The sequence below is a fragment of the Nesoenas mayeri genome, assembly GCF_963082525.1.
Source record: "Nesoenas mayeri genome assembly, chromosome: 10".
Taxonomy (NCBI): Eukaryota; Metazoa; Chordata; class Aves; order Columbiformes; family Columbidae; genus Nesoenas; species Nesoenas mayeri.
The window spans coordinates 21,574,110-21,597,802 of NC_137560.1; the positions used below are offsets into that span (position 1 = coordinate 21,574,110).

General features: G+C 54.4%; 1 protein-coding gene across 1 annotated transcript in view; it reads right to left on the minus strand.

Moving 5' to 3' along the window:
• The window catches only part of PLXNA1 (plexin A1), a gene marked incomplete at its 5' end in the record, with an annotated part of 99,402 nt that overhangs the window by 54,257 nt on the left and 21,452 nt on the right, over positions 1–23,693 (minus strand). The window contains 5 exons of the mRNA XM_080350644.1: positions 2,728–2,827; positions 3,441–3,594; positions 5,828–5,951; positions 6,765–6,865; positions 8,894–9,034. Coding sequence (XP_080206770.1) covers positions 2,728–2,827; positions 3,441–3,594; positions 5,828–5,951; positions 6,765–6,865; positions 8,894–9,034 — 620 coding nt within the window. The remainder of the gene's footprint in view (positions 1–2,727; positions 2,828–3,440; positions 3,595–5,827; positions 5,952–6,764; positions 6,866–8,893; positions 9,035–23,693) is intronic.

A 23,693-nucleotide genomic window follows, 5' to 3' on the forward strand; every position in this document is an offset into this window, starting at 1 on the left:
AACCACAGGATGTCCCCAGGAGCTGAGCCTGCGTGGGCAGCCCTGTTTTTGCCCCGTGGGTTGGCAGTGACCCTCAGACACTCACATCCCCCTTTGCAAGGGACTCACTTTTCTACATCAACCTCCAGGCTTCCAGGTGGAGGGTGTTGGTCTCTTCTCCCAAGTACCAAGCAATAAGACAAGAGGAAACGGCCTCAAGTTGCACCAGGGGAGAATATGGTTGGATCTGGGAACAATTTCTTCCCCAGAGGGCTGTTGGGCATTGGAACAGGCTGCCCAGGGCAGTGCTGGAGTCACCATCCCTGGAGGGCTGGACAGACGGAGATGAGGTTCTCAGGGACATGGGGCAGTGCCAGGGGTGGGGTAATGGTTGGACTCAATGATCTTGAGGGTTTCTTCCAATCAAAATGATTCTGTGAAATATAATGGGCAGCACAACCTCCTCTGTCCCCCTCCTTCCATGCAGCAGAAGTGGTTGGACGTATCTTCCCCTTTTGCAACCCCTCCCTGGACCAGGCTGGTTCCAGCAGCTCTTGAAAATGCCCAACAAGAAGAGTTTTGCAGGGTGGTGAGAAACAAGAGACCCGGGATGCTCGCACAGCCACAGGACCAGCCCCACAGCCTGCAAAAGGGCTTTAGCAGCTCATTTTGCTGACGCCCTTTCAGGCATGTGTTGAAAATCAGAAGGGTCAGACTCTCCTGTGTGTCTGGTGGGGCTGTGTTGGCTTCCCTGGCAAAACTCCAGCTCACTTGAGCAAAGAGCCGCCTTGTAATCCTCCAACCTCTCCATCACCATCTGAAAAATCTCTCCTAAACGATTCGTCCTCAGCTGAGAAATGATTTGACACACGGGCCTCTGGCTCCCAACATAAGCAAGCTGCCCAAATATAAAAAGAAAACGCAACGCACGGTGATCTGAGATCTCCACAGGAAAAACATTAGCCTCATGGAAAAGCATATTGTTCCTAATACAGAATTTATCAGGCTGACGTATAGATTTTCCTCCACAAAATATGAAACCTGGATCTGAAAGGCTATTAACTCCAAAGAGATCCATTAAAGACGCCTGTCTGCAAATGGTATTTAAAAGTATTGCATCATCCTAGGTATTGTCGTGCTCTTTGGCTATGACTCGACTGCAGGTCACATAATTAAAACTGCCTCCAAACCCTAAAATTCTTGACGTAAAGAAAATAATAATAATGTTCAGCAGCCTAGAACGTGGACTTTTCTATCAGCTCCAACCGGAGCCCATAAATATTAATGCATCCATAATTAGCCTTTTTAAATAATGCATCCAAAATTAAACATCAACGCAGTAATAAATCAGTCAGGGCTTTGTTGTAGGTTTGTTTGGGGGGGGGGTGGGTTTTTTTTCTCCCCTCCTGTGTCAGGCACATAAAATAAAATGCCAATTCCCACCACCTTTTCCCGCAGGACCAATATGCCAGAGCTCCAATTGCACTGGATCTGATGCCATTTGTACTTAAAAGTCGTCTTTTCTCTCATTTCGAAAAATAAAAGTCACATCTGCTTTTTGTGATTTGCAAAATAATGACACGCAGCCAAGCCCGAGCCAAAGCTGAGCTAATGTTATTAAAACCACACGACGTGAAGGGAGACAAAGCTCATCTCAGGAGTCAAGGTGAGGGAGAAAGTCAAGTTTGCAAACTCTCTCCTCCCTGTGCAAAGAGCGGGCAGGGCAGGAACCCCTGGGATGCACATCGATCTCCTCCAGCTTGCTGGAGGTACCACATCCCACCTGCATTTCCTTGATCCAAGAGGAAAACCCAGCTCATTCACCAAAAAGGTTTTGGAGGAACCACGTGCAGCAGAGCCGCTGGCTGAGCCAGCCTAGACACTGTGCAAAAAGCCATCCACTCTGCATTTTCTTATCTATAATTACTGATCAGCCGGAGCGCCACCATCCATGGGAGGTTTCTGGCAAGGGTAATGGAATCGCTCGCATTCCTGAGCTCCAAATTCTTTGTCCAAACACATCCCAGCGTCTTCTCCAAGCAGAGCCAACCTCCCACCGCTCAGCACGCCGCCGCAGAGCCTCAGCAGGAGCTCATCGAGAGCCTCTTAGAGGCTTTAGACACCACATCAGTAATCCACACCTCCTCTATTTTACCCCATGCACATCTCAAACCGCCTAAAAACTCCTAAGTGGAGTGGATTTCAAGGCAAACCTGACAAGAAAGCAAATTCACCATTGCTTCCAGTTAGGAAATTGTTGGGGAAATGCCCCAGGACATGCAGCGTGTTCCATCGCATGTGGCTGTGACGCTCCAGCCTCGGAAGCTGGTACCGGCACAGGGAACCACAGGCTTTTCTTTTGCATCACCAAGTCACTCCAATTAACTCTTTTTCCAGGAATAACAAGATGCTTGGCATTTTTGGTCACACGCATTGCTACAGTCTGCAATGCAGTAAACTCGCTTTTCCTTTCAAAGCTTTGCCAAACCCAAAGCCCTGCTTTTAAGTGAGGTTCTGCCCTGATGCTACACGTTCCCACACGCCCAAACCAACTGTGGGTGTGCTGGTCACCGTCCCAGTTTACAAGGGCAAAAGTAGGAGGTTTCTCACTGCAAACACCATTATACACGACTGCCCTTTCCTCTTGCAGCATCAGCAGCCACAAAGCTGAGATCTTTCTCTCTCCCAGTCTCACATAGTCCCACCAATCTGTTCCCAGACCATGCTCGCAAAGTCAGGGCCACTTACGACTGGTGGACGCTGCAGTTGTAGAAAACGAAATCCACAGAGGCAAACTTCTTCCCTGTCTCCTTGGATTTCAGGTAGAGCTTCACCACTCGCTTGTCCCCTGGGAGAGAAGCAGGCAGAAAAAGGCATCAGAAAGGACACGGTTACGCAGCCCAGAATTCAGCCCAAGGCTTGTGATGGGCTGGAGGGAGCTGGGGATCACCACTCAGCCCGCTTAACTAACAAAATCCCCCAAATCTGGCAGTAAAAAGAGGGTGTTCACCCACCTCCGCTCACCCACCAAACAGGCCAGCAGAGCCCACATACAGCTTGGAGCTCCTGCAGCAAACAGCAGCCTGCGGGCATGGATGGAGGCAGGTGCTTTGGGTTCTACTGCTGGTACTGACAGGGAGCTTAACAGATCTGGGGTCAGCAGAATGTCCTAGAGCCCATGGCTCCTCTGGCCAGGAATGGTCCATAGGTAAGAAAATGGTCAGTGTGCCCAGGACTGCTGCACAGAGCACTATAAGGTCAGCAAGGAGCTGCGCCTACAGCTTGGAGGAGATCAAGGACCAGTCTTGTATGAGCAGCAATATCCTTCTCCTCTTGCACCCCAGGAACCCAACTTGAGTCCTGGGGATCGCTGTCATGGGAGGAGTGTCCTCCTCCACACCTGTCTGTGGGGCAACAAGTGGGACAAGGTTTTTCTTCCCACCCTAGGGGCACAAGCTCACCACGGCCTCTAGTGATGGGGATGACGTCCTTGGCAGAGGGAGAGCTGCAGTAGATCTTTCCATCCTCAATGCGGCTCTCGGACTCAGTGAAGTCTTCAAAGGAGCAGTTGACTCCTGCCGAGAGGTCTGGGACGTTCCAGGCCTGCAGGACCAGCTGGGGAGGAGAGGTAAGAGCACAGAATCAGCAAGTGATTTTGGTTGGAAGAGATCCTGAAGATCATCAGTTCCAACCATTACCCCAACACTGCCACTAACCCATGTCCCTAAGAACCTCATCTACATGTATTTTAAACCTCTCCAGGGATGGTGACTCCACCAGTGCCATGGGCAGCCTGTTCCAATGCCTGATGACCCTTTCCTTGAAGAAATTGTTCCCAATACCCAACATCAATACAGAAAACCAGCAAAGACTCCTCTGTGTCTGCTACGCGTAAATCCAGCCAACAGAAAAGACCAGGGGTGCAACCCCTCCTCTGCCACCCACGCGTGGTGGACAGACCCACTCCAGGCCTTTGCAAGTGAGCCCCATCCATGGATCTTCCTACTCTAAGCAAGGACTGAAATGGGTTAAAAGACGGAATGACTCACAGCCTCCCGTCCTCTGCCCTCGCCACACCACAAGCCATTACCTCTCTGCAGAGCCCAAGCATAGCGTCAGGGCTAAAGAGTGTTTCAGGGAAAGGCATCCACTTCGGCAGAGCCGAGGAGGGGAGGAATCCACCTCTTCCTTCGCAAAGTCATCCCCGGGGTCAGCAGTTCTCGCTTTACAAAACGCTTGCCTTATTTCTAATTTGAATTTTTCACAGCTTCCAGCCATTAGTTCTTGTTATGCCTTTCCTTGATAGATTAAAAAGCCCTTTAGTCCCTGATATTTGCTCCTTGTAAAGGCACTTATACTCTGTAATCAAGTCACCTCTTAATCTTCTTTTTGATAAGCTAAGCAGATTGAGCTCTGGAAGTCTCTCACTGCAAGGCATTTTCTCCAGCCTTCAACTCATTTACATGATGTTTACGGGAGGTTTGCAGCCTCCCCCCTTCAAAGCTGGACTCCAGCCTCAGCACAGCATCCCCACACCAAGTACACCAGCCCTCAGCACAGCATCCTGCAATGGGTCACGGAGAAAAACCACCCGTGGAGGTGAAAACACCCCCAGCTTCACCCGATGAGCATCGAGAGCCCCACAGCGAGGGCTCAGCCCCAGCACCACTTTCCAGGACACCAGGCAAACTCCTGCTTTTTCCTTCTATGTCTAACTTTAGATTTGGCAATATCAAACCCCAATTGCACCCCATCCCACCTGCCTCAGCCTCCCAGCCCATCCCATCTGCAGCCTTCTCACATTCATTTCCACGTTACCAACCGTTAGTCCCTGCAGAAGCGCTTTCCAAACCCTTTCTATACAGTGACAATTCCCCTCTGACGAGGACTTTTTGAGATCTGTCACGGAGCCAGTTCTTAATCCACTTAACACGTGCTTTATCAATATTGTATAATGCTATTTTTTAATCAGAACGTTGTGTTGTACCAAGTCAAATGCCTTGTAGAAGTCTAATGACATCACATCCCTCTAGTCCCTCTTCTAATTCAAGTCATAATTTCATCAAAGAACAAAATGTTGTTGGTTTGACATAAAACTGCATTGACTGGCATTAACTATATTCCCATCCTTAAATCTTTATCGGTTGTATCCTGCACCTGTTTTTTTCCCTTAGTTTTTCTAAACCTTATGTCAACCTAAGCACTCTCTGACCACTTGGTCCTTTCTGCATCTGGGCAAAACAGCAAGCCCCTTTTCTGTTTCCTAGGCTTTTCTCAACATTCACTTATTTATTACAAAGTCATATTATTATAAATATCCACAGGTCACAGAACTCGCCAGCCAATTCTTTAAGGTCTCCTGAGTGCCAGATATCCAGACCTGGCAGTTTTCAAAACTTTATTCCTAGTATACACTGTTTTCTATTCTCTTCACAGTGCTAATGGACTGGAAAAATACCTGGGGGATGTCCATCATCCTTTCTGTCTGCACAGAGGGAGCAGTGAGCTGTGCATCGAAGGCTCATCCCAAAATATCTCCCGCAGGCCAGGGTCAGAGACAGGCTATTGAGCTGGATGCATCGCTGGCCTCCAAACAGCAACTCTGATGCTGTTGTTTGTATTACAGTGAAATATTTATTGCTCAGTTATGTCTTTTCTGAATAAACATCAGCTGGTTTACTATCTCCATCAATAGACCAGCCCTCACCAATGCCCTACACTTTGCTATATTTGCCTCAGACCTCTCTTCCCCTTTCTCCCTATTTGTCGCATACTAATTATTTTTGACTGCCTCCAGAGGGTCAGGAGGCGGCTGGGGAGGGGTAGGTGGGCAGCAGAGGTGACTTACCGGGACCTCCGACATGGTGACCGAGATGTTCTTGGGCTGGACGGTGAGCTGGACGCACTGCCGCAGGTCGGAGGCGAAGCGCTGGGGCTCGTCCGCCCGCTCGCACCGGTCCTTGCGGGAACATCTGGATGGGGATGAAACCACCTTGGTGAGGACGAGAATCCCCCGGGGTGCTGCGTGGCTCTGGGCTGACTCCAGAGCAAATGGAGCCTTTGGCACGAAGGTGACACCCAGCCAGGGACCTGGGGCACCCAGGGCTCGCACAGGAGCTCTGCTTTCCCCTAGTGCCAGCACTGGGAACTTCTGGGGTCTTTTATCTTCCATTTTTTCTTCTTGGCACAAAGACACTGAACCCAGGACCCCATGGGCAAGATTTAGAGGGGTCATGCCAGCTGTTTGGAATCATAAAATCATAGAACAGATTGGGTTGGAAGGGACCTTCCCAGCTCCCCCAGTGCCCCCCCTGCCATGAGCAGGGACATCTTCACCAGCTCAGGTTGCTCAGAGCCCCATCCAGCCTGGCCTGGGATGTCTCCAGGGATGGTTCATCCACCACTTCTCACCACCCTAAGGGGCAACAATTTCTTCATCATGTCCAGCCTGAATTTCCCTCCTTTAGTTTAAAACCATCACATCTTTTCCTGTCACAACAGGCCAGGCTCAAAAGTCTGTCCCCATCTTTCTTATCGGTCCCTTTTAAGCACTGAAAGGCACAATAAGGTCTCCCCGGAGCCTTCTCCTCTCCAGGCTGGTTTCACAACACATGGGTGCTCGTGAGCACAGCCCGGGTGCTGCGGAAGGGGTGACAGACCCCTCAGATGACTCCATCCTCCTGCACCTCAGGGCCAAAAACAGGGAGGGATGTCCCTAAGGGGACCAGTGGTGGGGATGGACAAGGTTTGTGGCACGTCCCCGGGGCCGATCTGGCCATACTCACATGTTGTGGAGGACGCACCACCCGCAGTGGGGGTCCCGGGAGCCCAGGCACAGCTCGCAGCTCTCGTACTGCTCGCAGCTCTCCACCGGCACCCGCGTCACCTGCGGGGGACAGGCAGGGAGTGAAGGGGGACAGGCTGCGCGTCTCCCCGCTGTGCCCATGCCCAGACCCCCAAGAGATGGGATGCATTACAGTCTCACTCTGCCCATTAGAGAGGAGGTAGCGGCGCGAAACAGGCTGAGCCCCCACTGTCACCCACTCCTCCCCTGGGCAGCACATCTGCAGGCGACACCTCCATCACACAGAGACTTTTACCCCAACCAAGCTCCTTCCACCGCCGCATCTTCGCAGCGTTGTGGGAGCGGGACGAGCCGGCTCAGCCCCACGCTGGCTCCTGGTGCCCCGCGGCTGCCACAAACCTGCTCCAAAACGGTTACCCATCCTTTATTAATTGCTCCTCCAGATTTGATTAAAATCCCCTCGTTCTCCAAGCCCTTCAAGCTCTGTTACAACTGTTCATTTAATTACTTTCCACCAGCACTCTGATAACACCAAGTCATAGTAGTGAACAGAGAGGGTTTTATTAAGGAGAGGGGAGGAGAAAAGGGGGACAAGGGGGGGTGCAGGGAGCTGCACTGAGCAGCTGCCTGTGCCTGCCACGCTCGTGCCTCAGTTTCCCCACTGCTCCCACAGGGCAGGACTCACTCGTTAATTACAATTTGCAAACTTCTCCACTGAAGACTATACCCGAGGTGTGCTTCCTCCTCCCAGCCCAGCAGGGGATGGGCTCAGCGGGATGTCTACAGGGCTGGGATAAGGTTGGCCAACCAGTACCCTGGGGTTTGCATACCGATGAGGATACCTGTAGCATTCCCATTTATTTGTCCCCGAGGGGGTCAGCGGCAGGTTCTCCCCAGGCAGAACCCCCGCACAGACACGTGCTGGCTTACAGCAACTGCGGTGGCCCCTAGGGACACCCCTATCTCAGCTCGGTGTAACCCCCCGCTACATACAACCACATCTCCAACATCTGCCCCGCAGAGGGGAGGCTTAGCTGAGCCAAGTCTGGGACAGAAACACAGAGGAGGAGCCCAAATCCAGTTTCTGCCTCGCCTGGAAAGCCACGGGTTTCCTGCAGCAGAGCAGAAACCAGAAACAGGCACTGGGAGGGGGAGGGCAAGGGCTCTGTGGTCCCCATGGGGCTGTCTAGACAAACCCACGGCCCTACTCCAGCATCCTTCTCCCTCTCGAGCCCCCGGGCTGGCGGCCAGGAGACCTGCTACGCTCCAGGCTCTGCTGAGGTCCAACTCATGCACACCTCTCTGGGCAGGGCAGCAGAGATGCTGCGAGACACAGGCACACCGTGTCCCAGCACGGCTGCTGCGCATCCCCCACTGGGCACAGCGTGCACACCCACTGACACCAGAGCCACGAAGTGTCACCGCCACCACGGCACGAACCTCCTTCACCCATTCCAACACAGCGCGTGGATGGATGAACTCGCATCTGCAAGCTCTCCAGCAGGTAAATGCTCACAAGGGCAACAAAAACTTGTTATCATGAGCCCTGACCACGCTGCCAGGACAGCAGTGATGGATCTGGATCAGGTCTGGATGTCTGGCTGGCTCAGCAGGAGCAGAGGCAGGACCAAGGTGTGCACACCAGGGGTACACCGGGCTATGGGGACACACCGTTCCCTCCACCCCAAGGTGAGAAAGCATCCACTCCAGAGGAGAAAAAGCCATTTAGGAGCAAGGAGCATCTGCTAACCCGCAAAATCCCTGCTTGGGAGGGGATGGCCAGAAGAGGGAGGAGGTTTATGGGCAGCCCCTCACAGCAAAGAAGGGTCGGGAAGCCCTCAGTCCCTGGGGACCATGGGGATGTCAAGCAGCTGATGCACACAATTCCTGCCTGGGGCAAGTCCTCAGTGAGGAGAGGAGCAGCAGGGCCACAGAGCCAGTGCCTCAGGGCAGGGTTTTTGCAGAGAGGAGCCAGGAAGAGCTGCTGCCACTCCCAGGGAATGGGGAGCTGCCCAAAAGGCTTCCCAGGGCACAGGACCACGGGCCGGGGCTGCCATGGGGGCTGCCAAGTCAAGCAAGTAGAGGGGTTGCTATGTCCCCACCCCTTACCTGTTTCTCGGTCATGGCATAGATGTGCTGGCGGTCGGGGCTCAGCACCAGGTCTCGCAGGATGGAGCTGCCCTCATGGGCTACGACATTCTCATACTGCAGTGCTTGGTGCTTCCTCTCGGCCTGCAAGTCCACCAGGATCTGTGGGGAGAGTGAGGGGAGGTGAGCACAGTCTCACGGGGTGGGAAAGGGAATATGCCCCGTTAGGAATAACACCCCTCCGTCCCACCCCACAGCCACCACAGTACGGCAAAGCAGCAGTGCGCTGCAAACACCCTGGCCCTCTCCAGAAGACCAAACTGCAATGTTTTCTTCCCTCTTTTACAGTTGTCCCACATTTACAGACAGCATTCACCTATCTTCAGGGAGGGAAGCCACATCCACGACCCTCCTCTGCGCTGCCCTGCTTCCCCCACTGCCACTCAGCTCCAAAGCCCACCGTGATTTTTACAATGAAGGTGGCTGAAACACTGGCCCAGGTTGGCCAGAGAGGTGGTGGATGAACCATCCCTGCAGACATCCCAGGCCAGGCTGGACGGGGCTCTGAGCACCCTGAGCTGGTGCAGATGTCCCTGCTCATGGCAGGGGGGGCACTGGGGGAGCTGGGAAGGTCCCTTCAACACAAACTGTTCTATGACTCTAAGTATCTGTAGCATGGCACAGACCAGCCCCCAGTTTGCAGGAAAGCAGCAAACCCCATCATTCCGCAGCAGTACCAACAGTGGCTGGAATTACACCGCACCGAGCCCTGGGCGGGCAGGATGCTGCGGTACATACAGACAGGGCTTCCCCTCCCCATCCATCAGAGGAAACACTTGGGCTCGTGACCGGGAAAGTCAAGAGGGTCTCAAGGAAGCTGGGGGTCAACAGGGGTTCAGAAAGCGCCTTTGTTCCTTGAGCAGGAACGTGGCGAAAGCTTTAATCCCCTTATGGTTCACAATTACGTTAAAGCTCTTCCTAAGTACACCACTTTCTGGCTGTACCGGCGATAACCACATCACGAGGCACCGTGGGGCTGGAGGCCCCACCGAGTAGTAGTTAAACTCAGCTGCACTACTTGCCATAACCCGATTGCTACCTCCACAAGCAAGAAATGCCTCCTGACAATGCCATCCCTCACAATCCCTCCAGATTTAGGCTGTCTGGTGCCAGAGAAGCAGCTCAGGGGATGGGATGGGATGGGATGGGATGGGATGGGATGGGCCACGCACAAGCCCTTGTGTCCCCCACAGCAGCCGCCCCAGCACCCCGGCTGCCTCGTCCCCCTCCTGCAATAAATCGCCGCTGGCATTTGCATAGTTCCCAATCAGGAGGATACGGGGCCGGGAAAGCAGGATCCCGGTGTGCAGCTGATTAGCATGGAAATGTATGCGGCTCACAAACAAACCGGGGCCCGTTTAATTAGAGCGGCGCCTTTGATTCACCGCCAGCCTCCTCCATGCACCAGCCTCGGATTATTTTTAGGCAGTTTTACAAAACAAATGTATTTAATTAAGAAAGAGACCTCTGAGCGACCAGAGAGTGGCGAGTCCTGCATGGCACTGAGCAACGGGGCTGCCCTCTCCCCATAGGATGTGGGGATCAGGTTTGTAGGGCGAGATGTAACTTTTGGGAGCCTACGGCACAGCCAAAAATCCCCTGTATGTCCTGCCACAGGACTGACGAGCCTTTGCCATAACCCAAACTGATGCCTTCTCAGCATCCTTTGCCAGACCCATACATAGCCTGTGCTCCCCATTACCCCGCCCTGGGTACCACTGCACGCTGGGGAACCCAGAGATGCCAAAAGCCCATCCTAAAGCTTCTGCCTGCGCTTTTTGGGGGGTCTTTCCACCCAGATCCAGGACCACATTTGCTCCTACTCCAAATATCAGAGGAGGTCGAGCCCCAGATGCTTGGGGTACAGGGTCATGGCAATCCCTGCCCTGCTGTCCCCCTTGCTCAGGGGTACCCAGCATCACCCCCAGAGCCCAACCCTGCGTTCCCTTGCACATCACTCTCCTCCTGGCTCTCAGCTTCTCCCCTATGAAGTCCTGCGCCAGCTCTTCAGGAGGGTAATGGGGAGCATCCCCCCCTCCCAGCAGGAAGGCACCATGTCCCCCCCGCTACATCACTACAGCAACGTGACAAACGCACCTTTCCAACCCTTTTATGGGCTGCAGTTGCGGCGCAGAAGAATCAATATAGTTTCACCCTGGTTCTAAAATAGATCTATGGCTGGATATCGCGCTGGCAGTAATTTTTAACTAGCGGGGTAATTTCCCCATTACATTATTGCACTGCGCAGTGCTGGGAAAGAGAAAGAGATGTATTTAAAAAAACAACAGACGTGAAGCACTTCCAGTTAATTTGAGGCTCCAGGAAGAACTTAAAAATATTCTCAGCAGTCAAACTGGGCTGGAGTCCAGCCTGCCACACGGCAGGGTGCGCTGGTGGGGGCGCAGGGCCACCCCAGGTATGCACATTTGGAACCATCCTCTCCAGAGCCTCCCCTCCTGCTAAGGATGCTCCAGAGACAGGCTTGGGATTCAGGAAAATGAAATTTGGAAGAGCTGGCAATCAAGTTGTTTCCTAGTTGGCCAAAAGGCAGGGCAGGAGGGGGTTTCTGAGTTAGCTCAGGGCAGGCAAACTCATCCTGCTGCTCCTCCCCAGCCCTAGGAGATACCTGCACATAGACCCCAACCTCATCCCACGCCAGGAGGAGCCGACTGCCCACAGTGCCCGCAGAGTGGGAACACCAGGGCCTTTCCAGCGGTATTAGCCTCATGGGAACTGGCTGATCCCAGCTGGTGGGAAGGGGATGAGTTGTTGGGACCATCAGGCGGTGGAGCCAACGCAAGGGATGTGCAAGGTGCCTCTGATCTCTTACAGTGACGTCTTATTCCCTCTCCTCTTCCTCCCCTCTCCTCACACCCGCGGGGTAGTCGGGGGCAGGGGAAGGGGGAGAGGATGCGGTTTAATCAGAGCAAACCCCCTCGGAAACACGCTCCTTCCTGCCCACCCTGCCTGCCTTCCCACCCCGGGGGAAAAGACATTTAACAAAAATAAATAAATAAATAAACCTATTAACCTTTCTCCTCATCCTGATGCTTGATATAATTACCCAATACTAATAATTACTCGCACTAATTTCTTGCTCAGGATTCCCGTCCTCGCTCTCGCCTGCCTCGGGCTGGCTGCAGGCAGCCGATCGGCAGTGAGGGGCTGGCAGGAGCCTGGGGGGCGGTTGGACACCCCCAGCATGCAGGGTCAGAGACAACAGCACCAGCTGGTCCTGCTGCTGCCTCAGGCCCAATGAATCATAGAATCACAGAACAGTTTGGGTTGGAAGGGACCTTCCCAGCTCCCCCAGTGCCCCCCCTGCCATGAGCAGGGACATCTTCACCAGCTCAGGGTGCTCAGAGCCCCGTCCAGCCTGGCCTGGGATGTCTCCAGGGATGGTTCATCCACCACCTCTCTGGCCAACCTGGGTCAGGCTCTCACCACCCTAAGGGGCAACAATTTCTCCATCATGCCTGGCCTGAATTTCCCCTCCTTTAGCTTAAAACCATCACCCCTTGTCCTATCGCAACAAGCCCTGCTCAAAAGTCTGTCCCCAGCTTTCTTATTGGCCTCTTTTAAGCACAGAAAGGCCACAATAATGTCTCCCTGGAGCCTTTTCTTTTTGCTCCCTCCAGAGCTTGGCTCTCCTTTACAAATCATGATGCTGGAGCATCCAGAAGCTTCTGCAGGGCTGAAAGCCCCACCATGTCTAGCACAAATGAAGAACCGCTGTCCCAAGGAGCTGTAGAAGACAAGGCTGGGACCTGAAACCCACATGAGAGACAAGGGGAAGCAAAAGTATCCGAAGAGCAGAGATGTAAGAGGAGAGATGGCTCCTTCCATCGCAGCACACTTGCTCGCCTGGGCAATATGTCCTCAGGGCTCGTCCGGATAAGGAGGCACCTCCCCACCGCCATAACACCTGTTTGACAGCTGCTCACCAAACCACCAAGGGGAAAATCTCTCAGCATCCTTAGGGCCACCAGCAACGGGGACAACATGGAGAGAAGCATCTCCCCAGCCCTGCACTTTCGGAAAGACGGGCAATGAGAGGAATGAAGGGCAGCAACTGTGACCTGGCGGTCACCCAGCATTGGCAGCGGGTCCAGAGAAGGACCACGGTGAAGGACAGGGTCCCACAGCTCAGCCTGGACCAGGGACACCAGGTGGGGAGGGAGGAAGCACAGCCGGAGAGGGAAGGCAGCTGCAGACATGCCAAGGCCACTTACAGATTTAACACACGCCAACAGGGGTGGGACACCAGCTCCTGCAGGACCAAGGACACGTACTTGGAGGTACAGGGTCCACAGGAGATGGGGTGTCTCCGCAAGGGACATCCCCCAAGCCCACAGCCCATCTCCCCATGGGGCTCCCCCACCCCAGCCTTCCATCTCCCCCTCTCTGGGCTCTCAAGCCCCCATCCTGGGTCCCGAGTGGTCCCCCGCAGACCCCTCCTCCAGGCAGGAGAAGTGCTCAGCCAGGCTTTGTACTCTTATCTGTACAGGGCTGTGATTAATTCGCAGCGGCTGGCAGCAGCTACAAGAGGAGGGCGCTTTTTGCCCGCCTGCCACACTTCAAAGGCAGGGACTTATCTGTCTGAAACACACTCCGCAGCCTTTTCACGGGGACCTTTTCCAGTTCCACAGGGCTTGCGCGGCGCCAGTGGGCAACGCAAAAGAAGGGCTTATTTACGGGAGTGTATTTCAGAGCCTCCCCTCTCCACTCCAAACACTCGCTGGGGGAAGCAGCGAGTCCTCCAGCCCCAGGGATGTCCATCGGGGACAGAGACTGAGCAGGGGACATGAGATGGGGCTGTGAGGAGAAGATGCTGGTCAAGGTCCCCATCCCATCTTTGCCCATCCTCTCGCCGGTGAGCATCTCTGCCACATGTTCCTGAGCTGAGAGGAGGACAAAGCTTTGACATGGGCAGATGCCAATCCCAAGACCAAAATCTTCCCCTCCCCACACCACCACTGCTCAGGTACCACCAAAGTCCCAAGCTGATGGATGCACATCTCCTCTCTCCACAAGAGCAGGTCTGTGCTAACACCCCCAGCATTTTGCTTCAGTTTTAGCACCATCCACCCAAAGGGCACAGGACAGAGCAAAATAAAACCAGGAGAGGAGCAGGTCCTATAGCAGAGCTGACCCCCAAGCCACGAGTCCACCTCGCGGAGGCGATGGAGGACCCGCACAGCCCAGAGGTGACAGCTGCTGAGGAGTGTCATGCAACACCACGCCAACAAGCCTACAACCCAAATGGGAGCATCCTGTGTCCAACTGGGGGGGCTGGTGGGGGCACAGGGACCCCCCCTGGGGTGCCAGACTGCACAGCCCCCCCAGCACATGGCCTGGGCTCACCCCGCGGCAGCTGGGGGACAGGGACACCGGCTGCCCCTCCACATATCACCCCCCCAACCATCTCCCAGGGACCAGCCGTGCCGGCAGCTGCTGCCTGCACACCCCTCTCCGGTTTCCAAAAAGAGGGTCAGGGGTCTAAAAATGAGGTTCCCGGATCAGCTGCTCTGGGGGGTGCACCCCTTCCCCCCACCCCACGCCGGGAATGTACAGCGGCTGCCCAGCAAAATGCGGGGCCAGGAGCAGCTGTGGGGCCACAGCATCAGCTGTTTCTGGGGGGCACAGCTGATGGGGATGGGAGCACAAGTATGCAAGAGCGGGGAGGAGGAGACTGTGGCTCCTGATCTGGGTGAAGATGTCCCTGCTCACGGTAGCGGGTTGGAGTAGATGAGCTCTGAAGGTCCCTTCAATCCAAACTATTCTATGGTTCCCTCTCACTGTATTGTGGGTTACCAAACTTTGGCATCCAGGGAGACGAGGATACGCCCCCGTTTTTCCTCAAGCCTCAATAAAATCACCACCAAGGGAGCCCCAGCCATGCCTTACCAGGGCTTGCTGAGCGGCATCCACAGCCAAAAGGGTACGGGCAGCCGGCGGTGGGGGCACAGGCAGGGCTCTGGGGATGCAGCTCCCGGGGCTGGGGACAGGACGGCCCCACAGAAACATCCCAGCTATGCGGGGGGGCTGGCAGCGGCATCCCGGCTCCCCTAGCCGGCCACCCTCCTCGCCAGCTGCCCGCACAGGAACGCAGCAGCCGGGCGCAGCCGGGACACAGACAGACAGACAGACGGGCAGCTGCCTGCTGCCGGCTGCTCAGCCTAGGGCACGGGGGGGCCCGTAGAGGTGGGTACTGTCCCCCCAGCCTCCCATATGGGGAGGGGGTTTCACCATCCCCTCACACAGGGCTGGGATGCTCCTGTTTCAACACTAACCCAGCCAAGGAAAAGGGGTGAGATGAGCTGCCTACTTCCATTCAGTGAAAGTCATTCACTTTATAAAGATGAACACAAGCAAGGCTTTCATTCCAGGCCCGACATCGCCCTGAGCCAGGGAATATTGGGACTTTAATTATATCTGTATAATAAAGCAAAAAAACAAGGAGATACTTAATCTAAATCAATGCTCATAACAGCAACAAATGCCAGCATCTTGCCAGCACTGACAGATATGACACCAGTTAATCTAACCGGTTTCGAAGCACACGTTATTGCCGGTGTGTCATCCCCGGGCGGTATCCTGAGCTTGGCCACGTGGGCTGAGGACAGACAGACTCGCTGCACCTCTCCGGGATGGTGGGGTGAGAATTGGGTGAAAACAAGGGGTTTGCCATAGGAGAGAGGGGAGAGAGGGAGGCAGGAGAGCAAACGTGCCCAGCCAGACCCTGGAACACAGCATCACCTTCCCCAAAAATTCCTCAACCACCCTTTTCTTTTGCGCAAACTCATTTCTAACCTTTTCCTCTGGCTCAGCCGCCCACGCCAGCAGAGCCGGCCAGACCAGCGCCAGCCCACACGGCACATCACGGCACTGACCGGCCCCTCGCCCACCACCTGTGAACCCTCCCAAAACCTCCCCGACCAGCTCTGCCCGCATCGCTCCATCAGCAGGACCGGCAGGTACAGCCCAACGCGCCGTTCCAGCCATTCTGACAGAACTAAAATGCTGTCAGGAAAAAAAGAAACCTCTCCAATCTCACGGCACCAAAACCAAACGACTGGAAAGGGGGAGCGAGTGCCAAGGCACTGCACGGCAGCGGCGCCTTGGCTGGAATCGAACCCAAGTGCAGGAGGGACTGATGGAGGCAACAAAGCAGGAGGAGGAATGACAAGCAGCCCTCTGTCGGGACCCACATGGCATGGGATGGGTTAAGGCACTTGTCCTGTGTCCCTCCCCAGTAAAGTCCCCAGTCCCGTCCTCGTCCCCCCTACAGCTGCTCCAGCGGTCTCGAGCCATTGATTTCCCAGCTTTGCCCTTCAAAACTCTCCTGGCTCAGCGCCCGGTTTGTATCGTCTAGTCACTCAGGAGCAAAATATCTCTATTATTATTGCAATTATTTCCCAATCAGCATCGCCCGGGGCTCAGGCGGTCAGAGGGGGGGCCCCGACAAGCGAATCGATGGGCAGGCTGTGCCCCGGGGCTGCCGGGGACCCGGGCCGGGGGAGGCACTGACAGCTGCCAAGCAGCACGAGGAAGAGCAGGGGGAGGATGCGGGACCCCAGGGACCCCTCCATGCGATGCAGTGACCTGGCAGGGTGGCAGTCCTTGGTCTGCCGAGCAACGCTGATGCAAAATAACCCGTGCAGAGGACGTGCACGCAGCCACCGATGCTGAGCACTCTGGATGGGACACAAGGGCTTTGCCTCCAAGGTGCTTCGTGGCTACACAGACCTGACTGGAGCTTCAGGGCTTCCCCAGGGGCAGCACGGCAGCTGCCGGGGCATCAGTGTCCTGGGGAAGGAATGATAGAGCATCCAAACAACCCCTTCTCCAGCGTAATGCACGGCAAAACCGCAGCGCCAGCACCTCACCACAGACACGTCCCTCTCCAGGGAGCCCCGTAACGGATGGGAAAGGATTTTTAGGCCTAGAAGGTAAAGGCAGAAAAAGCACACAGGAAAATGGGATGGGGACCTTCTCGCTGCATCTCGCTGTTCTCCCTCTGCGTAGGAAACAGCCCTGGGTGACAGCAGTGAAGGGCAGAGCACGTCACAGAAATGCAGGATTATTTTTTTCGCCGTTTGTTAATTACTGTAGGCATCCCAAGAGTCCCAGCACGCCCCGGGCGCACCGAAGCCATGCAATGTGTCACCCTCCTGGCTCCCATGGGACTCAGACTGCATGTGACCAGCCTGGGGCCAGTTAATACTTAAGCGTCCCAGACAAGTCCTTGGGAAGAAAGATCTTGCCTGAAGGGCTCAGTACTCAGTTTTCCAAACAAAAGCCATCCCTTCGCTGCCAAGGCACCGGCTCCTCCAAGAAGCCCGCATCCTTCTGTCCCATGAGGACCAGCCTTGGCCACCAGTCTCCCGCAATGCACAGCCCATCACCCTGGCTGGAGAGCAGAACAGACTCAGCGCCGCCATCCTCAACCTCTCCACAGCTTAGAACTTGCTATTTCTCCTGCAAACCCAAAACACTGCTTATTTTCCTCTGAACAATGCTGCTTAGATCAGCAGGACGGCACAATCCCCCCATCCCCAAGCCTCGCTGCACTTCTGACCATGCAACCAGACCAAGATAAGCCCAACACGAACACCAGGGGCTTGTCCCACCACCCCGCCGGCAGCGATGGGGACGCTCCCTGTCCAGATGTCCGTCAGGGGGTCTCCCAAGGCAGGGAGGAGGCGGCGAGGCTTTGCCAGGAATGCAGTGGGGAGGAAGGACAGGCTGCAGCACAGCTGGAGATCAGCTGGATCCTTCCTTCCCTCACAGCTCCAGGAAAATAGCCGTGTTCCTTCCTGGTCCCTAAAACAAAACAGCAGCAAGAGAGGAGTTGCCTGAGGACAAAGCAAGGGCTGTTGGTCTTGCAAACGGAGCAGCCAGCGGCAGCAAAAGCCCACGCAGGGGAGGCTGCAGAGGGATGGACCTCAAATGGGGGGATCTGCTTCGGGGTAACCGCATGACTGGGTCCCCTCCCACCCTAGATACAGATTCAGCACCAGCCAAGCCCATTGCAGCAGGTCTGCCTGTGCAGGGCACTGGGTCTTGCGTCTGGATTTATCCATCCATCAGACCCTAAAGCCTTCCACAAACCCACCCCTGAAGCTCCCCATTCATTCAGCTCCAGCCACGTTAAGTGCATCAACTGTTATTTCCACAGGGTGCAAGCCAAAAACCGTTTGCTGCAGCAATACAGTGCAACAAGGGGGATATAATAGGAATTTAACCCACTGCCCATTCACCTCCACCCAGGGAGAAGGACAACACCGACTGCACAGGGGGAATTCAACTTCACCTGTTTAACACCAGCTTTGATCCATTCCCACCGATCAAGTCTCTTATTACCACAGATCTGGGCTGTCCTGGTGTTTTATATCCATGGACACATCACACCAGACTGCCCAGGAAAAGCTGATAAGCAATAAACAATCAAGGTCTAAATATCACAGGGCACAGTAACAACATTAAATACTAACACCCAGCACAGGCAGCAGGACTTGACATGCAGAATCTCTTACAAGTTCGATGACAAAAATCATACATCACATGCTGTACTTCATGGGAACGTAACCCATGAATCAGGAGGAGGCAGAAAGTTACAGCCACCCGTTTTTTTCCTTTATAGATCTACATTTCCACTCTTGACACGCCACAATCAAAACTCCAGGCTCTGCCTTTCCTCCAGAAACAGTCCCTGATCCAAACACAAGCACTTCCAAGATTAGAGAAGAAACCTTCCGCCACTCCAGGCTCGGTGTTCCCAGCGGTAACAGCCAGCTAAGCCTGGCTTGGGGCTGAGCACACAGGAGAACGCTTGCAAATATTTTGCTTCAAATACACTCAGACCCTCTCGCTCGCTCCACCTTGAGCTCTTGACGTGTTTGTTAAAATTCCCCGCTCTCACCTTCCATTTGCATTTCAACCCTAAACCTCAGGCCTTTCTATAGCATCTCCAACCCCAACAGCCGCATCCCTGGATATACTTTGCCCCTCTCGGAGGTCACATAAAGCCAGGGGAAAGCTCCAGGACCACGGGGCTGTGGGCCCCACCACACAGAACGTGGAGTGATGAAAAACACTCCTCTGCAGTGGGCTCTCCATTCAAAACCAGGTTGAAAACTAGGCTCTTCAATCTGTGCATAGGAGCAATTTTGAAGGAGAGACAGAGAATATTTAAATATAGAGATTGCTTCCCCCACGGATGCTGCTCGAGATATTTGAGAGCTCAGGTTTTACATGGCATGGATTTCCTTTGGCACCGACGCAGAACTCCCCGCCCTGCTCCTCCAGGCAGAAAATCCCTTTTTCAGGCTGTTGGGGAACGCCAGGTCCCGTCAGCCAACGCAGAGCACGACAGCGACCGCAGGGCTCACCCGGGAGGCAAAGTGGGGTACAGGGGGGCTGGAGCCCACCTGGAGCTTTCCAGATGTGACAGCACCCAGCCACAAATCATTATAACCTCAGCTCTTGCAGGTCCACGTAATGGGAAACAAAGAGTCCAGCTAACTTCATAAATTCCTCCTGGGAACGCAAGGCTGCTCTCTGAAAGCCTGGCTCTTGTTCTAAGCCCAGACCAGGGCACATGCCACATCCAAAACCAAGTTCTCAGAAGATCTTTGAGGAACATTTCCCACCATCCTCATCGCTGCCAGGGGACCTCAAGCAGAGCTGCCACCCCCTGGGACATGCCAGCACCGTGGCCAAGGAGCTGCTCCCAGCCAGGGATGCTGGTTGGCACTGGGCAGACTGGTGAGAAATAACAAGAGCACGTGCTGTCAGACCTCAGCGGCCCGATGCTGTGGGGATGGGCAAACAGCCCCCCAATAAACAGCTTTATCTCAAGATGCAACATTGGCAGGCACCCATCGCACTCCTCAATATCTATAGAGGGAGGCTAAGGGGTGGGAAATGATGTTAATTAAAGTTTTAATTACTGTAACCAAACGAGTAGTATAATTACTTTATTCTCACAGCGACTTCAAACTGATTAAGGACCACGTGCGCAATCTTGGGGTTGACGCGGTTTTTAATTAAACGTGCCGTCAAAGACGGCAAAGAGGGGCGGGCAGGACGACGGCTCAGCCCTGGCTGGACCCCCCGATACCTCATGTGAGCCCAGGCTGGCAGATACACACAAGTCAACCGCAGCGGCCGGTGCAAAAGGGCAACACCAGCTCCTTTACGAAGACCGAAGCCAGTGGAATGCACACAGGTGTCTTAAGGAGAAGGTCCTCCCCTATAGATCAGCTCTTCACATTCCCCAAAACATCCACCTGCACAAATATTTCCAAAACAATCCCGCATGGGCCCGGAAAATATTAACGAACTGGTGCTGCCAAGTGGAGGGAATGATTAAAAAACAATTTTGCAAAGGTATCCTTTTCAAATAATAATAATACTAAAAGACAAAGCAGTAGAAATTAAATTCCCAGTCCCCTACCTCAAATAAATAGTATCAGAATTTGAAATGAGACATAATTACCCCGGCAAGGTTAAAGCCGCTAATGCACACGGAATACAGAATCACCATCCATCATAATCATATCTCATATCACAGCCATTATTTATAATTAGGAGGCAAGGTTTAAAAAACACATAAAGACGCCCATGCAATGCAGTAATTCTGCTGTTATTGCTCCTGGAGGGCCAATCCTGCTCCGATTTGTGGAGTCCAGGATTGGGCAAAAGTAATTCCCCCAAACTCCCAAAGGTCATTCCCAAAAAGCTCCTCGCTGGGAAGAGAAACCCAGGAGCGCTAACGCCAGGCTGGCAGCGCTGGGACGTAGCCGGGCTGCACTGGGTCTCCTGGCCATTTCACACCCAAGCGGGCTCAGAAGGCGTCCAGATAGTCCTTCTCCCTTAATTATATCAAATTCATCTTTTTTCCCCAAATGCCATTGCAGGCAGAGCGGAGCTGAGCAGGCCCTCGAGCCACAGCAGCATGTAGGTGACAGAAAGCCCGGTGGGCTTTGCCCAGGCTTTCTCCTCCGCTGGGTGTTTTTCTTTTAACCTATTTTTAAAACCACACAACGAGTAATAGCGAGAGCTGGCGAAACCAAAAGCTAACCCCAGGGCTGCTGAAAGCTGCCCTCCTTTGAAGCACGGGCTTTGCAGGCTGCCCCTGTGCCCCAGTGAAATATTAACAAGCTCCCAGTGAAGGAGGAGGAGGAAATTACGCTTAATACATTCTGGGGAAGTTCACAGACGGCAGCGCTTACGCGGGGCAAAGCCCCCCGGCTCTGGAGGGACCAACCTCCTAAAATCCCTTCTCCTCCCAGCAAGGAGGAGCAGCAGCCCGGTGAGGACGTGCGGCTCCATCGCACACATCAGCGCTGAAGGCAGAGCAGAGCCCGTGCACAGAAAAGCACAAACACCAGGACGTGGTTTTGCACCCTTTAGTGGTGAGTTATAAAGCAGAAGTGGTTGGAGAGGGTGTCCTGGGGACACAGATGAGAGCTCAGGGATGAGACCACAGAAAGGACAGACACAGGCATGTGCATGTGTCTGTGAATTGGAGCTACGGTGTTTTCAGAGCTGGGAAAACAAGCCACGCATAGAGGCACAAGTCCGAAGCAGAAGAAGCTCCCATTGCCGCTGGCTGCCAGCAGCCCAAGGGGACCCGCCGGAGCCCGCTCGCCCCGGGTCTCATGACTGTTACTCACAAGCAGAGCTGAGCCTGCTCTGAGCCTTCATTAAGCTGTAAAAAAAAAGAAATCCCTACAAAAAGCCAGCTTGCAGATGCACGTACAAACACTGCTCTCTCCAAAACCCAGGAAACACGTTTCTAATAAAAGTTGCGGCAAACACAGCAAAACATCACCAGGGCTTCCAGCCAGAGGTGCCACGTTCCTGTGGCATGAGAAGCCGATGGGGAGCAGCTGGACAGGGGCTCTGTGCAGAGCAGAACCATCCACAGAAGGGGTGGATGAGTCTTTTTGGGGTTCAGGCACTGTGCCCACCCCTCTGTCAGCTCACCAGGGCAGGTTGTCTTGCCCACCACTGCCATGCGGTGGGCATCAGATATCACAAATATCACCCTGACCTCCAAGACAGCACACGAGGGTACATGGGGCATCTCTTGGGTTTGCCCTAAATATTTCCCAGCCCTTCGTCTGTTTCAGACAGGCAGCACTCTGTCCAATGTGCCAAGGATCAGAGCAGACTTGTGGGATCACACAAGCTGGGAGAAGACAAAAGGGCAACAAAGACATCAGGCAATGGAGCTGGGGAAGGGGCTGGAGCACAAATGCAATGGGAGCGGCTGAGGGACCTGGGGGGTTCAGCTGGAGAACGGGAGCTGAGGGGAGACCTTCTGATCTCTGAACTGCCTGAAAGGAGCTTGGAGCCAGGGGGGTCGGGATCTGCTCCCCAGGAACAAGCGCCAGGAGCAGAGGAAACGGCCTCAAGTTGCGCCAGGGGAGGTTGAGGTTGGATCTTGGGAATCATTTCTTCCCCAAAGGGCTGTGGGGCATTGAACAGGCTGCCCAGGGCAGTGCTGGAGTCACCATCCCCGGAGGGTTGAACAGATGGAGATGAGGTTCTCAGGGACATGGGTCAGTGCCAGGGTTGGGATAATGGATGGACTCCATGATCTCGAGGGTCTCTTCCAACCAAAATGATTCTATGATAAGACCACCTCAGGATGCAGGAGAGGGGATGCTCCTCGTGGGGCTACAGTGGGGAAGCTCTACAAAGCCAAAGAGGACTGGGTCATTTCCCCAGAACCAGTGTCCCCCCAGCCCCTGGAATGGCCGTCGGTGCCTGCCCGGGCTGTGGCTGCTGTCCCTCATCGTCCCAGCCCTGGCACACGCCAGAATGACTTTTAACATTGGTGGCAGCGAGTTTACTGCAACCAAAAGGAGCAGAGAGCGGCAGTGGTGCTTTGCAGGATCGGGCAGAGGATCACTATGTGCCCTTCCAAGCGCTGAAAACTAATCCCCCCCTTCCCCCTTTTTATCCCATTGAAAACTTGACAGAACCTCCTAGCGCTTTGCAGTTGAAATTGGCAGGTCTTAAATTAATTGACTGCAATTTTACACAACATGTTTAGCTGCGAGCTGGCCTGCAGCCCGCTTGGCTCGCCACCGCTCCCCAGACACTTTTCAAGCAACCTCCAAAACTTCATAACGCATCGAAGGCGAGGCGAGCAGGCTGCCAACGTGACCCGCTCCCTGCCAAAAACCAGCCCTGCCTCCCTGCACCCCCGCCCCGACCCCGCTCTGGCTCCTCCGGTGTTTTCCCCCACTCTCGTTAATGGCTTGTTACATTATTCTCATCGTCTCGGAGGATTTTTTGCTCCTCCAAATGGTGAGGAGCACGGGGCGGGCTGGGTTACGGGCCCGCTGCTTTGCCATGGAAATGGCAGCAATGGGACCGATGCACGCAACAGGGGCGAGAAAAGTCAGGGGTTTTTTTTATTTCAGTCTATCCTGACGCATTCTTACTCTCTTTCCATTTAACAACCTGAAGGACGAAGCCCAATGCAAAAGACGACGACACAGTGGCAGGACTGCAATGTCCCCACCCGGGGCTGGGTGCTTGGGGTAACGCAAAACCACACAACGCCAGCGCCTGGGAACAAGATGGTACCTGCAACCCACCCCAAAAACAACCACGCTCTTCTTAGGAGAGGGTCTGAGCTGGCATTGCTACTTGCACAGAGCCTGCCTGCAACCCAGCTCCCCGAAAACACAGGGCTGGTCCCGGCTTATGGTCCCCGAGCGTCCCCGTGAGACGCTGC